The 16,635-nt window shown below is 43.3% G+C and overlaps 1 protein-coding gene across 1 annotated transcript in view; it reads right to left on the bottom strand.

Moving 5' to 3' along the window:
- Window positions 1-567: 567 nt before the first annotated feature.
- The window catches only part of LOC106584427 (leucine-rich repeat and immunoglobulin-like domain-containing nogo receptor-interacting protein 3), a 45,802-nt gene continuing 29,734 nt past the window's right edge, over window positions 568-16,635 (bottom strand). The window contains exon 2 of the mRNA XM_014169750.3: window positions 568-11,295. Coding sequence (XP_014025225.1) covers window positions 9,425-11,245 — 1,821 coding nt within the window. The 5' untranslated portion in view covers window positions 11,246-11,295 and the 3' untranslated portion in view covers window positions 568-9,424. The remainder of the gene's footprint in view (window positions 11,296-16,635) is intronic.

Genomic DNA, 16,635 nt, shown 5'->3' with positions numbered 1-16,635 from the left:
TCGAACAGCGTGTATACTGTTCAAGTTACAATATTGTTGTTAGAACACTTCTATACCATTTTTAATGATATCACAAAATAGACATTAGTTTTCCATAGACCATCTCTCATCATTCCCCACATTTGGATGATATGAATATTGTTCCAGTGTTCACTTTTGGATGTTAGAGTTTTTTGGCGGCAGAAAGTCTCTGTAACAAAGTCACATTCCAATCACCAATTTGAAAGGGTAAAAAGAGTCCTCTGCTGCATACAATTTACGACCGGGCATGAGGTGTCACAAAACCCCCCACATCAATCCCTCCTCCCCTCTGCGGGTGAGAGGGGTCTGATAGAAGTTGATCCATTGTAAACCTGATATTTGGATCCTCACAGGAGAGTCATGACAACAAACTAATTTAAGCTCATCTCTCAGCAGATGAGATTGTTCCTCCTGGCCACATCGGCAACTCGTTCCAGTTATCATTTCAATTATCGTTATTTTTGCCATCTTTCATGCCATTCAGTGTTGTGTATATAAAGTAAAATCAAACAGATCTTTTTTTAATGTTTTTATTTTGAAGGATTTGTTATTGACATTTCATAATTGCACTGAAATGTATATTATTTTGGCTTCAATTCAAATATATGTATCTGTCATTGTACTGTACAATAATTAGTTATAGTAATGATTATTTAATGCAAACAATACAAGCAGTTGCTGTTTTAAAAATGACAAATATAGTGTTTTTCTCTCATGCCTCAATGGAATCATTAAAAATGTAACGGAATCTTGAATGCTGCTTTCTCAGTTGTAACCTTTGGCTGAAGTCAACTTTAAAAGCTCCTAACTAACTAATAATAACATTTGTTTATAAAAAAAAATATGTTTTGAAGGGTTTTCCTGGGCTGCCACACATAGGTGACGTTTCATATGGTATTAATTTGTAGATGTCCATCATCCATTTCGTATCTTAAGTTACATATTGCAATGTGTACAATACAGTATGTTACGAATTCCAATTTGTTGTAAATAAAGTTAGCTAACTGCCAAATGCTAACGTTAGCTAGGTGGCAAACATTAGCTAGGCTAGGGGTTAAGAGTTTAAGGTTAGGGTTATCTAACATGCTAAATAGTTGCAAACTAGCTAAAATGCTAAGGTTGTCCATGATACCTTTCACTTTATACATCTACCCACCCAACCAACATACCTTTGTTTTTGCCTTAAGTAACCTTCTGTCTTATATAACCATGGAAAACGTAACATATACTAATTTGAGCATCCCAGATTTACATTTACAGACCAGGCTGAGACAGCAAACTTTAAGGATGAGACTGCATAACTTATCAGGGGATTTAAACAAATAAAAACGGGAGAGGGAATAGTGAGACCTCCACACACTACATCATATGGCAGCTCTGATCTACCCAGAAGGCACTGCGCGAATACAGGTAGGCCTATGTAGAAAAGTGGCAAATATTTCAACAAGCAGCAAAAAGACATACAGTGCATTTGGAAAGTATTCAAACCCCTTGACTTTTTCCACATTTTGTTACGTTACGGCCTTATTCTAAAATGGATTGCATAAAATGTTTTAATCATCAATCTATATACAATACTCCATAATGGCAAAGCAAAAACATACATATATATATAGGTATATATATTTATGTATTAAAAATAAGAAACTGAAATATCACATACAGTAACAGTCAAATGTTTGGACACGCTTACTCATTCAAGGGTTTTTCTTTATGTTTACTATTTCAACATTGTAGAATATAGTGAACACATCACAACTATGGAATAACACAATAGTAGTAACCAAAAAAGTGTTAAACTTAGATTTTAGATTCTTCAAAGTAGCCACCCTTTGCCTTGATGACAGTTTTTCACACTCTTGGCATTCTCTCAACCAGCCTCACCTGTAATTCTTTTGAAGGAGTCTTGAAGGAGTTCTAAAATATGCTGAGCATTTGTTGGCTGCTTTTCCTTTACACTGCGGTCCAACTCATCCCAAGCCATCGCAATTGGGTTGAGGTCGGAGGCCAGGTCCGACCTCAGGTCATCTCAGGTCATCTGATGCAGCACTCCATCACTCTATTTCTTGGTCAAATCCCCCTACTTCTTGTCCAGCGTGGAGGTGTGTTGGGTCATTGTCCTGTTGAAAAACAAATGATAGTCCCACTAAGCGCAAACCCGATGGGATGGCGTATCACTGCAGACTGTCACCAGAAAAGCACCCCCACACCATCACACCTCCTCCTCCATGCTTCACGGTGGGAACCAATAATGCGGAGATCATACGTACACCTACTCTGCGTCTCACGAAGACATGGCAGTTGGAACTTAAAATCTAAAATTTGGACTGATCAGACCAAAGGACAGATTTCCACCGGTCTAATGTCCATTGCTCGTGTTTCTTGGCCCAAGCAAGTATCTTCTTCTTATTGGTGTCCTTTAGTAGTGGTTTATTTGCAGCAATTCAACCATGAATGACTGATTCACACTGTCTCCTCTGAACAGTTGCTGTTGAGGTATGTCTGTTACTTGAACTCTGTGAAGCATTTATTTGGGCTGCAATTTCTGAGGCTGGTAACTCTAATGAACTTATCCTCTGCAGCAGAGGTAACTCTGGGTCTTCCATTCCTGTGGCGGTCCTCATGAGAGCCAGTTTCATCATAGCGCTTGAAGGTTTTTGCGACTGCACTTCAAGAAACTTTCAAAGTTCTTGAAATTTTCCGAATTGACTGACCTTCATGACTTAAAGTAATGATGGACTGTCATTTCTCTTTGCTTATTTGAGCTGTTCTTTTACCAAATAGGGCTATCTTCTGTATACTACCCCTACCTTGTCACAACATAACTGATTGGCTGAAACGCATTAAGAAGGAAAGAAATTCCACAAATTAACTTTTAACAAGGCACTCCTGTTAATTGAAATACATTCCGGGTGACTACCTCATGATGTTGGTTGAGAGAATGCCAAGAGTGTGCAAAGCTGTCATCAAGGCAAAGGGTGGCTACTTTGAAGAATCTCAAATATTAAATATATGTTGATATGTTTAACACTTTTGTGGTTACTACATGATTCCATATGTGTTATTTCATAGTTTTGATGTCTTCACTATTATTCTACAATGTTGAAAATAGTGAAAATAAAGAAAAACCCTGGAATGAGTAGGTGTGTCCAAACCTTTGACTGGTACTGTAAGTATTCAGACCCTTTACTCAGTACTTTGTTGAAGCACCTTTGGCACCGATTTCAGCCTCGAGTGTTCTTGGGTATGACGCAACAAGCTCGGTACAACTGTGTTTGGGGAGTTTCTCCCATTCTTCTCTGCAGATCCTTTCAAACTTTGTCCGGTTGGATGGATAGTGTAGCTGCAGAGCTACTTTCAGGTCTCTCCAGAGATGTTCAAGTCCGGGCTCTGGCTGGGAAACTCAAGAACATTCAGAGACTTGTCCCGAAGCCACTCCTGCCTTGTATTGGCTGTGTGCTTAGGGTCATTGTCCTGTTGGAAGGTGAACCTTTCCCCCAGTCTGAGGTCCTGAGCGGTCTGTACCAGGTTTTCATCAAGGATCTCTCTGAACTTTGCTCCGCTCATCTTTCCCTTGATCCTGAATATTCTCTCAGTCCCTGCTGCTGAAATACATTCCCACAGCATGACACTGCCACCACCATGCTTCAGTGTAGGGAGGGTGCCAGGTTTCCTCCAGTCGTGACGCTTGGCATTCAGGCCAAAGAGTTCAATCTTGCTTTCATCAGACCAGAGAATCTTAGAGTCCTTTAGGTGCCTTTTGGCAAACTCCAAGCAGGCTGTCATGTGCCTTTTACTGAGGAGTGGCTTCCGTCTGGCCTCTCTACCATAAAGGCTACTTGGTGGAGTGCTGCAGAGATGGTTGTGTTTCTGGAAGGTTCTCCCATCTCCACAGAGGAACTCTGGAGCTCTGTCAGAGTGGCCGTCGGGTTCTTGGTCACCTCCCTGACCAAGGCCCTTCTCCTCCGATTGATATTTTTGGCCAGGAGGCTAGCTCTAGGAGGAGTCTTGATGGTTCCAAACTTCTTCCATTTAAGAATGATGGAGGCCACTGTGTTCTTGGGGACCTTCAATGCTGCAGACATTTTTTGGTACCCTTTCCCAGATCTGTGCCTCGACACAATCCTGTCTCGGAGCTCTACGGATAATTCCTTCAACCTCATGGCTTGGTTTTTGCTCTGACATGCACTGTCAACTGTGGAACCTTATATAGACAGGTGTGTGTCTTTCCAAATCATATCTAATCAATTGAATTTAACACAGGTGGACTCCAATAAAGTTGTAGAAACATCTCAAGGGTGATCAATGGAAACAGTATGCACCTGAGCTAATTTCGAGTCTCAGATCAACAGGTCTGAATCTTTATGTCAATAAGGTTGTTTTTTTAAAATATAAATTTGCAAAAAAATAATTACACCTGTTTCCACTTTGTCATTATGGGGTATTGTGTGTGATTACAAAAATGTATTTAATCCATTTTATAATAAGGCTGTAACGTAACAAAATGTGGAAAAAGTCAAGCGGTTTGAATACTTTCCGAAGCACTGTATATGTTACAAACAGGGTGCTTAATTGAATTGGGGTATTTTTTTTATATAAAACATACAGTAATATACAAGGGAAAAAAGTATTTGATCCCCTGCTGATTTTGTATGTTTGCCCACTGACAAAGAAATGATCAGTCTATCATTTTAATGGTAGGTTTATTTGAACAGTGAGAGACAGAATAACAACAAAAAATCCAGAAAAAACACATGTCAAAAATGTTATAAAATGATTTGCATTTTAATGAGGGAAATAAGTATTTGACCCCTCTGCGAAACATGACTTAGTACTTGGTGGCAAAACCCTTGTTGGCAATCACAGAGGTCAGACGTTTCTTGTAGTTGGCCACCAGGTTTTGTCCCACTCCTCTTTGCAAATCTTCTCCAAGTCATTAAGGTTTCGAGGCTGACGTTTGGCGATTCGAACCTTCAGCTCCCTCACAGATTTTCTATGGGATTAAGGTCTGGAGACTGGCTAGGCCACTCCAGGACCTTAATGTGCTTCTTCTTGAGCCACTCCTTTGTTGCCTTGGCCGTGTGTTTTGGGTCATTGTCATGCTGGAATACCCATCCACGACCCATTTTCAATGCCCTGGCTGAGGGAAGGAGGTTCTCACCCAAGATTTGATGGTACATGGCCCCGTCCATCGTCCCTTTGATGCGGTGAAGTTGTCCTGTCCCCTTAGCAGAAAAACACCCCCAAAGCATAATGTTTCCACCTCCATGTTTGACGATGGGGATGGTGTTCTTGGGGTCATAGGCAGCATTCCTCCTCCTCCAAACACGGCGAGTTGAGTTGATGCCAAAGAGCTCCATTTTGGTCTCATCTGACCACAACACTTTCACCCAGTTGTCCTCTGAATCATTCAGATGTTCATTGGCAAACTTCAGAAGGGCATGTATATGTGCTTTCTTGAGTAGGGGGACCTTTCGGGCGCTGCAGGATTTCAGTCCTTCATGGCGTAGTGTGTTACTAATTGTTTTCTTGGTGACTATGGTCCCAGCTGCCTTGAGATCATTGACAAGATCCTCCCGTGTAGTTCTGGGCTGATTCCTCACCATTCTCATGATCATTGCAACTCCACGAGGTGAGATCTTGCATGGAGCCACAGGCCAAGGGAGATTGACAGTTCTTTTGTGTTTCTTCCATTTGCGAATAATCGCATCAACTGTTGTCACCTTCTCACCAAGCTGCTTGGCGATGGTCTTGAAGCCCATTCCAGCCTTGTGTAGGTCTACAATCTTGTCCCTGACATCCTTGGAGAGCTCTTTGGTCTTGGCCACGGTGGAGAGTTTGGAATCGGATTGATTGATTGCTTCTGTGGACAGGTGTCTTTTATACAGGTAACAAGCTGAGATTAGAAGCACTCCCTTTAAGAGTGTGCTCCTAGTCTCAGCTCGTTACCTTTACAAAAGACACCTGGGAGCCAAATACATTTCTGATTGAGAGGGTGTCAAATACTTATTTCCCTCATTAAAATGCAAATCAATTTATAACATTTTTGACATGCGTTTTTCTGGATTTTGTGGTTGTTATTCTGTCTCTCACTGTTCAAATAAACCTACCATTAAAATTATAGACTGATAATTTCCTTGTCAGTGGGCAAACGAACAAAATCAGCAGGGGATCAAATACTTTTTTCCCTCACTGTAGTGCCAAACCACAGATAGACAGGCAGATGTTGATATTAACTTTAAATCAGCCTGATGACGGATCAGAAATGAGCGTGTAAAGGATGTCACGCTGCTTGCTTAGCAAGTACCACTTTCTCACGATTTGGTCCATACCTGGCGCAAACTCAGGACCTCTGCCTTGCTAGCACACGTGACCACCCTCCTGAAAGGTCAGCGCCGTGCAAAATGCTAGTTATTCGCTGGCGCAAATCGGGACACTTCAGGCTGAGAAGTAAGTTTCACACATTCCGCGCTACGTTAGCACCCTAAATCCCAATACGAATTTTCTCCTGTAGTGTGGATAGAGAATATTGATTATGTGTTAGGCGGCTGCACAGTGCTAATACGGATGTTGACTACAGTATGTGCTAGGAACCTGGATGATTAAACCTATTACTGGTTCAAAAAACTTAGCAATAACTGCTCTTCTAAAATATACAAAATACTGCTATCATAATCAAATACACATTTTACAGATATTCAAGGAACAGTGTAATCTTCACATCATTTCTGATCCTATTCTAATTCATCTGCAGAAAGCAAATGATGTCAGCCCTTGTGATTGGGCACGGAAGGCCCTCTAGCACAGCCTGGCTCCATTCCATTGTGACCTCTCTTCCAGCATCCAAGGTCTCTGTCACATTAGCATTTTCCTGCATATCTCTGAGACTTGGGTCCTGATGAGAAACACTGTCACTGCTGGTCACCAGGCTTCCCACTGCTTTCCTAAACCTAAAAGAGGAAACTGATCAAATACACTGCACGCTTGCCCTTTATAAGTTGTTTAGAAAGCACAGAAAGTTCAAATCTCTGTGCCATGCAATCTGTGTCTGATAATAATTAAATTACTGGGTATTACCAGTTAGGAAATTATACTTAGAATTATCCACATAAAATCTGACTTACAACACATTATGAACAACCACAATAGCTTTTAAAGATTACAAAATGCACTGGGGGTACAAAACATTAAGAACACATGCCTAATATTGAGTTGCAATCAGACAATGACGAATTAACAAAGGTTATATAGCAAGTAATTTAGAAAATTAGACAACGAATCTGAACACCCAACAACAACAACAACAATATACATACACAAAACGTTTTGTATACATTTTCAGATGGGGTGCAGGCTGAGGGCATGTCACTATTGCTAAATACACCACCACGAGGGTATCTGATCCCATAGGAAGTTGTGTCTGGTTTTGTTTGTGATTACTCACCTGTACACCAGGTTTAAATATTTTTCACTGTGTCATTTAGGGTACTTTGCGTAACAAATCCATTTGAAAAATGAAACTAGTAAAATGTGTAGCAGCATTTAATGTTGTTGAATGACAGATGAGGTTGGAAGTCTCCTGTAATGTAGTTTGCATTTGGAGTCATTCTGTATGGTTATAGCTTGGGAGTGTACAGGATACAATACTGTTAAGCAAGGCTTCATTTGAGTGAGCCGGCACCTCTCAGTTTTTGACTGCTTCTTTCCAGAACCCATTTGTCAGGATCCGGTACCTCTCATGGCATGACAAATCATTTTCACTGTTTGAAATGTAAAAATCCTAATAAAACCTATCAGAATTAATTCAAGTTCTCCTTTGTAATTCTCCTGGCGGCACCCTGAAAAACGTACTGTTAAAACGTGCCTAATATTCTAAGAATTGATTTGTGTTGGCCAGCGGGGGTTTATGGTTTGCGCAACACTGTAACCTTTATACACCAACGCATGGCCATAACTGCAGTGAGAGAAAGACAGCCTCTATCACTCACATAACTAGAATGAGATTCACTTTCTATCATCGCTCTCCCTCTCCCTCTCTCTGTTCTGATAGACATGAGCCTGCAACTCTCCTCTCTCCAGAGTTGCACTTCATCATTTATTTCCTTATAAAATCATAGGTGCAGGAGGGGTGCTGAAGGTGCCACAGCACCCATGATGAATTCAAATACATTTTCCAAAGTAATAGAATTACTTCCGTGTTCAGAAAGAAATTACATAATTCTGAATACTACATCAGGAGTTGGACTATAATTTAGCCACAGCCAATCAATATTTTTTTTATTTTTTAAATAGCCTTGCTGTGGATTGTGTGTAGCCCAATCACAAGGCATGCTGACAGTCAGGAACGCGAGGCAAATCTGTCAGTGAACAGCATGCAGCCAAAACAGGCCTTTCGCAATATTTAAAATGCAATCGTGAGAAAACACAGGTTGGAAATCAAATGGATCCTGCCGAAAAGACAATACTAATCTGATTGTAGGCTACCAAGTTATCAACTTCCAAATAGGCCTATTGAGCGAACAGCATTGTCTTACAAAGTAAAACAAGAGAGCGACAAGCTTTTGGCACGAGCGCATCAGCCATCTCCATGAGTGAGCTGCTCATCATTAGGTGAGTCAGTGAAACTGGAAACCTTTTTAGGACTATCATTTCCTCCTCATATTGTACAATATGCGTCTCCACACACCTAGGCTATTGATGGATTCAAGACAAGGTCGTTTTTATTGATATCAGATTCTCAGTTTGTCAGTGTCAAAGTAGCCTGACAATTTAATCATTTGTGAGGTATAAAAAAGATTCTGCTAGTCTCCAGTCATCTAAAATGATGTGGAATTGCATGAAATATAAAAGGCCACATTTTTCCCGGACCCCAGGCTACAAATGTTTGCTCCATGTGTGCGACTTCTACAAGCGCCTCTACTATACTGCTCTATGCCAATAAGCAAAAGCGGTGATAATTCATGCAATGCTTTAATATAAAGGTCATTCTTTTCCCATGCGTACCCATACCTCAGAGCCCCAGGTCACCCTCCCCTTTTAAGGTTCTTAAAAGGGGAGGGTGCACTGCAGAGAGACAGATGGAGCTGTGCAGGGGTGTTGTGTTTTGAATCTTAACAGTCAATAGGATTTAGTGACATCTTTAACTATCATCCAGACTCCTCTGCACAAGATAAACCACAATACACAAATAGCAATGAGAAAAAATGTGTCTGTACCAAATCCATTTACCTATTTACTTTTTGTTGATACAGACATTTACAAATACAAAACAAAGTTTTAGTACATTGTCTTAGATCACCTAATGTGTTGATTTCTGAACCAACAAGGGAACCGAATCATAAAGTCCAAAGTTATTATTGTGTCACCATCTGAGTCTACTAGTAAACAGAGTGACCTGTCTGACTCAAATCATCTTCATGTTGAACTTGCGGGCCCCTCCTTGTCCGCCACTGGCTGCAGGGCCGTCCACCTTTCTGAAAGAGTACTCAACTGAGAAGTTATTCTTGTGCTGTCCCCGGCCCTGGCTCCATGCAAACAGCATCAGGAAACAGAAAACCACCACGCCAAGGAACAAGCAACACCCCATGGCTGTGGATATCAGAATTGTCTTGAGGTCCAAGGTGAACTTGAGGAAGACCTTGGTGTCGTTCAGATTGGTCTCGTTGAGGTCACCTGTGTAGTATGTTCGGTTGGCCATGAGCGCAGCGTCTAGAGGCAGTGCGCTCACGGTCAGCGTGGCAAAGTAGGTGGCATTGCCCCCAGCATTGCTGGCAATGCAGATGTAGGTGCCGGTATCGGTCAGCTGGGCGTAGCGGATCTCCAGCGTTCCCTCGGGTAGGACGGTGACACGTCCAGTACTCTTGGTAGTGATCCGGCGGCGCTGGGGAGATACCCAGAAGATGATAGGTGTGGGCTCACCCTCCGCCCGGCACACAAAAGACACTACCTGGCCCTCCCTGGCAGTCACTGGCTGCAGCTTCCTGTTGCGTATCTTGGGCTTCTGGCAGGTAAAGTGGTCGAACAGGGCAGAGTCTGAGAACGCGCTGAGGGCCCTGCCCTGCACCTCCATGGGACCCGCACACACTGGGGACTTCCCTTCAAAGTTGAGGGTCTTCCTGCGCTGGAGGATCCAGAGCAGGCGGCAGTCGCAGGACAGAGGGTTCCCATCCACACGCAGCGTCTCCAGGGTATTGACAGACTGGAAGGCGCCCTCCTCCAGGGTTACCAGGGCGTTAGTGGACAAGTTGAGCAGGCGGATCTGCCGAAGGCCGCCGAGGGCGTACGGCTGTACCGTCATCAGGTTGGTGTTGACCAGGTGCAGCTCCTTCAGATGGACCAAGTCCCTCAGGGCCCAGGACTCCAGCACGGAGATGGGGTTGTATGAGAGATTGAGGCTGATGAGGTGGGGCAGGCTGCGCAGGGCAGCCGTGGGCACGGAAGTGATGTTGGTGTTGGTGATGGACAGCCAGGACAGGTTAAGGCCCTGGAGGCTGTGGGGGGAGATGTGCTCCAGGAAAGGCCAGTGGTCGATCTCCAGCCCCCGCAGCCCGCCCAGTTTACGGAAGTTCTGGTCCTCCAGGGAGGAGATGCTGAGGTAGCGCAGGCGCAGAGTGACCAGGCTGCGGAGATAGGACAGAGACTGGCTGGAGATGGAGGTCAGGTTACACCTCTCAATGGTGAGCTGCCTCAGACCCACCAGGCCCAGGAAGGCCTTGTTGGAGATGTAGACCAGGTCATTGTCACCAACCTCCAGGTTCCTCAGGCTTTTCAGGTCCTGGAAGGTGAAGTCCAACAGGATGACAATCTTGTTCCCGCTCAGGTCCAGTGTGGTGAGGTTGGTGAGGCGTGAGAAGGCGCCCATGGGGACCAGTTTGAGCTGATTCCCCCTCAGCGACAGCACCCTCAGGCTCTGCAGGCTGGAGAAAGCGTTGGGCTCCAGGACGGTGATGATGTTCTCACTCAGGTCCAGCTCCTCCAGCCGAGGGAAGGAGAGGAGGTCGCCATGCTCCACCCAGCGAAGCCTGTTCCCACTCAGGTCCAGCAGACGTGTGTCCGAGGAGATGCCGTCGGGGAAGGCAGACAGGCGCTTGCCCTGGCATGCCACAGACTTGAGCTTGGCCATGCACTCACAGCGCTGGGGACAGCCTTGAGTCTGAGTGGAGGCCACAGTAGTCAGCAGCAACAGTAGCAGGCCAGGCCACCCCAGGCCTGGAACGGCTGCCATGCCCCCTCTCTACCTTTGCACCGCTGGGGCTGGATCACTGCACCAGACACCTGTCCACAGAGACCAAGAGAGAGAATGAAACAAACAAAGACAAATCAGTGCATGTATATTCCCTCCAACAGTTGAGATCAAACACTGTAAATTAGTAGAATTACAATTACTGGTTTTAATTAACTTCGCACTGAAGTACAATTACAGCTAGTGCTCTGAGTCAAGTCTCAGAGGGTTACACACCATGGGAAACCCGGCCTGAGTTTCCAGTAAATTATTATTCTGTTTAGAGGAACGACCCCAGAAGATAATGAGTGAAAAGTTAATTTACTCATCATGAATAGGTCAGAAACAATGGTGTGATCTAAAGATCACACCAAGACTCTGTCTAACTGACTCATACCCTGTTTGTCATGCCTCCATGCTCCAACATCAGCCAATACCGCTGGGCAGAAAATCTAGTGTTCAATCCGGGTGCGAGTGTCATTGTGTTCAAATGACTCTTTAGTGTAGCTCTCAGGCAAGGTCACCCATCACACAAGGCTACGACCCAGCGCACAGCACTATAATACTTCCATTACATCTCCATATTGTCTCTCTGAAGCTTGAAAGAACTCTGCCTGGATCTCATATAACAGACCACTCCACAGGATAATGACCACCTGCATCAGAGCGTTAATCCCTTCCTCAATCCATAATTTTCTCCAGTTTATACCTTTGACATGAAACATCCCAGGATTAACATGTTCCATAACGTCATATTCATTAAATGGTGGGCTTACGGAGGAGTAAATGTATTAAAACCCCATGAGACCTGTCACTCCCATTAGTTCATGCATGAGGAAGTCCCCAAGCCATGTGTTCTGTGTGTCACCCGAGCACACAGATACTCTACTTACTACAGGCCATAAATGAACGCAGTGAAATCATGAACAGAGGAGCATGCCCTAGAATGGTTAAACATAGCAACGCCTCATGAAATATGCACTCAACACAGTGTGCCATAAATGTATGAATCAATTAGACAGAAATGCTGCTAAAGTCTCAGATTAATGTAATTTCCTGTGGGGGGTTATTAGTAAGAATTCTGAGAACTCTAACACTGTGTTATAGTCTCCTCCCCTCTGACACAATATTGTATGCACACACCCAAACCCCTCACACCTTCACACACACAACACAGGGTGTGATCAGAGAGGACCAGTGACACTTGAAAGGAAACAGAAAATGTCTGAGGATTTTCAACTCCCACGGATGATTTAATCCTTCTTTTCATGTTCCTAAGATCTACACGCTCTGATTTAAATTGATCTTGAGACATAGGAATAAGTATACCCATTAGTCAACCTGTCAGAGCCTAAAACTAGCTGATAATAATGTCTTCTGATCAGTTTAAAGGCATAAATGTGCTCGTACAGTACAGCTTTGAAGAGACACAGGAAATGCATGCGAGGCATATTTAGGAAATGCAAATGCTATCGATTTCAAGGATTTATTTTGCCAGATTGCCACACAACGCAATCTAATTGCCCTTTAAATGTTACAGCCTCTTCCTGGAAAGACCATACAAGGTCCTTTTGAGCAAAATAAAATGATGGCCTACTTGTCTTGTTAATATATCTTTCTATGTACCCTGTGTGATTTTCAAATTCATCAAATTTAAGCTGCAGAGGTATTGAATGAACAATGGGAGTGTAATATCATATGGCAATTCCCCAGGCATGGGTCGATGTAAAAACGAATGAATAATATATTAAGTCATTGTACTTATGGGGGGCACACAGCCAAGAACAATAGTTCTCCCATTTCTCCTACAGAGACCATACTATACAGTACAGCGTCAGCCAGATAAACACAGACCGTGGAGTGGGTGGATACAGTGACCCTGAACTCATCAGTTCTCTGGCAGGAGCGAATTACCTAGCAGCCCCCGAAAACACCCAGGGAGATTCTGGCAAAGTGTGGCTTTTCAGCTGCAAAGTTCCAAGCACAGGTTAGCAACAGAGACAGATTTAGAATATAGAGTGGGTTGTGTTGCACCCCTCTATCTTTGCAACACTATATCCACCTCAGCCTCATTTGTCCGCTTCTCCTCGTTCACCTGTGATTGCATAACAGCTATTAGCGGACAAAGTGGATGGCAAATTAAGAAAATGTGTAAATGAGAGGAGCCGTTTACCAAATGATGTCTGTCCTTATTTACAGATACCAATTCAGAGTTATGGAGTTGAAAGGCTGACCTGAGGGCCTGTGTTGTGAGGCCTCCACATGATGAAACATGAGGGACATTAAGAGAGGACAGGGCAAGAGGGCGCTGCAGAAGTTCTGCCAAACAAGACTGACGTAAACATATCGTCCCCCATGAATGATTGAGTGCCCATTTGGAAAATGTATGGAGTAAAAAGTACATTGTTTTATTTAGGAATGTAGTGGAGTAAAAGTAAAAGTTGTCCAAAATATAAATAGTCAAGTAAAGTACAGAGACCACAAAAAACGACTAAAGTAGTAATTTAAAATATTTTTACTTAAGTACTTTGCTCCACTGCTTATTACTATAGCTCCCGTCTTGAGCCAATCAGTGTAATTGTAAATGCCAGTGCTGTCTGAGATATCGCGTGACTATCGTACTATCGGACAGAGACGGAGACAGATCCACAGTCCCCTTCCCGATTTCATCGTGGGGGACAATCGAGCACATTACTCACGATGGGTTTGTGAGCCCCCTATAATGTATTGTAATGCATAGAGCATCCAGCCTCTCCACAGGAGAACAGAGGTGTTTGTTCATGGACTCTAATCCATGAAAATGTTGAATGATAAGGTGTTTACAAACATTTCCAACTCATTCGATATCTCAAACCGAACATAACAGAGATGTTGATAGGATCAATGTAGTTCAATCACAATGTTCTTTCTCTCAATATGTCTCTCAAACGTCAGCAGTTGTTGTTGGGACACTGGGTTGAATTGACTGTGTCTACAGTAGGTTAAGTTGCCGGAGTGATGATGCTATGTGGGTGATGGATACTGCTTAGAGGTAGCAAGGAAGAGGTGTGGGTGTGTGTAGTGCTCTCCAGCAGGCAGCACATCATCTAATCTCTCCAGCAGGCAGCACATTATCTAATCTCTCCAGCAGGCAGCACATCATCTAATCTCTCCAGCAGGCAGCACATCATCTAATCCCTCCAGCAGGCAGCACATCATCTAATCTCTCCAGCAGGCAGCACATCATCTAATCTCTCCAGCATGCAGCACATCATCTAATCTCTCCAGCAGGCAGCACATCATCTAATCTCTCCAGCAGGCAGCACATCATCTAATCTCTCCAGCGTTTCCACTGCAAGTGATGGACTCGCATCGATTTCAGCTCCACCACCATGAACACTCACACTTTACATAAGCATGTCCTCCTCAGTCTGAAACACAGCTCTCCTCTCTGAGGTTCCATCATCAGAAGTAGTAATACCCAGCCAGCATGGGGAAGCCCGGGGGCACCTGGCATAGTAGGCCAGCATGAAGATTGATTCTCTGGATGGGCTCTATTTCCCAGACTTCCCCTCTACCTTCCACCTCATAGTCCTATGATGGATCACTGCTGCACTACCAGCCTGGGCCTTGGGCCCTCCACAGCAGGCAAGGACACACAGCCACCACTGGAGGACAGCAGGCCAGGAGTGGTATGGGGAACCACTGTGGACATTATGGTGACAGGGCAGGTCGGAGGAGATGGACAATGAGGTAAATAGCACACGTAAGTGTGTTTTTGTCCTCAGGCGATATGCAAAGTACTGTGACTGATGATGGCTGCTGTCTGCTCTCTATAATGGATGTCATATTACGTTCATGTGTTCTTCAGGCTTTATAGATGGACTAAGAGGTACTGTATAGAGGCTTTATAGAGGGACTAAGAGGTACTGTATAGAGGCTTTATAGAGGGACTAAGAGGTACTGTATAGAGGCTTTATAGAGGGACTAAGAGGTACTGTATAGAGGCTTTATAGAGGGACTAAGAGGTACTGTATAGAGGCTTTATAGATGGACTAAGAGGTACTGTATAGAGGCTTTATAGAGGGACTAAGAGGTACTGTATAGAGGCTTTATAGAGGGACTAAGAGGTACTGTATAGAGGCTTTATAGAGGGACTAAGAGGTACTGTATAGAGGCTTTATAGAGGGACTAAGAGGTACTGTTTTGAGGCTTTATAGAGGGACTAAGAGGTACTGTATAGAGGCTTTATAGAGGGACTAAGAGGTACTGTATAGAGGCTTTATAGAGGGACTAAGAGGTAATGTATAGAGGCTTTCTAGAGGGACTAAGAGGTACTGTATAGAGGCTTTATAGAGGGACTAAGAGGTACTGTATAGAGGCTTTATAGAGGGACTAAGAGGTACTGTATAGAGGCTTTATAGAGGGACTAAGAGGTACTGTATAGAGGCTTTATAGAGGGACTAAGAGGTACTGTATAGAGGCTTTATAGAGGGACTAAGAGGTACTGTATAGAGGCTTTATAGAGGGACTAAGAGGTACTGTATAGAGGCTTTATAGAGGGACTAAGATGTACTGTATAGAGGCTTTATAGAGGGACTAAGAGGTACTGTATAGAGGCTTTATAGAGGGACTAAGAGGTACTGTATAAAGGCTTTATAGAGGGACTAAGATGTACTGTATAAAGGCTTTATAGAGGGACTAAGAGGTACTGTATAGAGGCTTTATAGAGGGACTAAGAGGTACTGTATAGAGGCTTTATAGAGGGACTAAGAGGTACTGTATAAAGGCTTTATAGAGGGACTAAGATGTACTGTATAAAGGCTTTATAGAGGGACTAAGAGGTACTGTATAGAGGCTTTATAGAGGGACTAAGAGGTACTGTATAGAGGCTTTCTAGAGGGACTAAGAGGTACTGTATAGAGGCTTTATAGAGGGACTAAGAGGTACTGTATAGAGGCTTTATAGAGGGACTAAGAGGTACTGTATAGAGGCTTTATAGAGGGACTAAGAGGTACTGTATAAAGGCTTTATAGAGGGACTTTATAGAGACTTTCTATTAAAATCATCAGGGATTACTTTGTATCGTATGGAGAAACCCAATGGCACACAGCGGATGGGAGTAAGAATGTGATGTTGTCCAACATGCATATTTGATAAGGAAGAAACGGAGGGGGCTTATGGGTCTTTTTTATAAATAATGGGGCCAACTTATATTATTTGACATATAGGGCCTAACTTTTATCCCCCCTTCCCAAATTGTAGGCAATTCCCAATTTAAGAAGAATGCATTTTCTGGGGGCCTTGCCAATGCATTGTTATTCAAAATATTATTACATTCTAAAATACGTGAAAATAATGTAGACATTGCCTGACTAATTAGATTTGATGCATGCATTGCAATTTTTCTGTAG

The sequence above is a fragment of the Salmo salar genome, chromosome 23 (genome assembly GCF_965601325.2).
Source record: "Salmo salar chromosome 23, fSalSal1, whole genome shotgun sequence".
Classification (NCBI taxonomy): Eukaryota; Metazoa; Chordata; class Actinopteri; order Salmoniformes; family Salmonidae; genus Salmo; species Salmo salar.
Note: the sequence above shows the minus strand (reverse complement) of the source record. Positions and strands in the feature narration are given on the sequence as shown.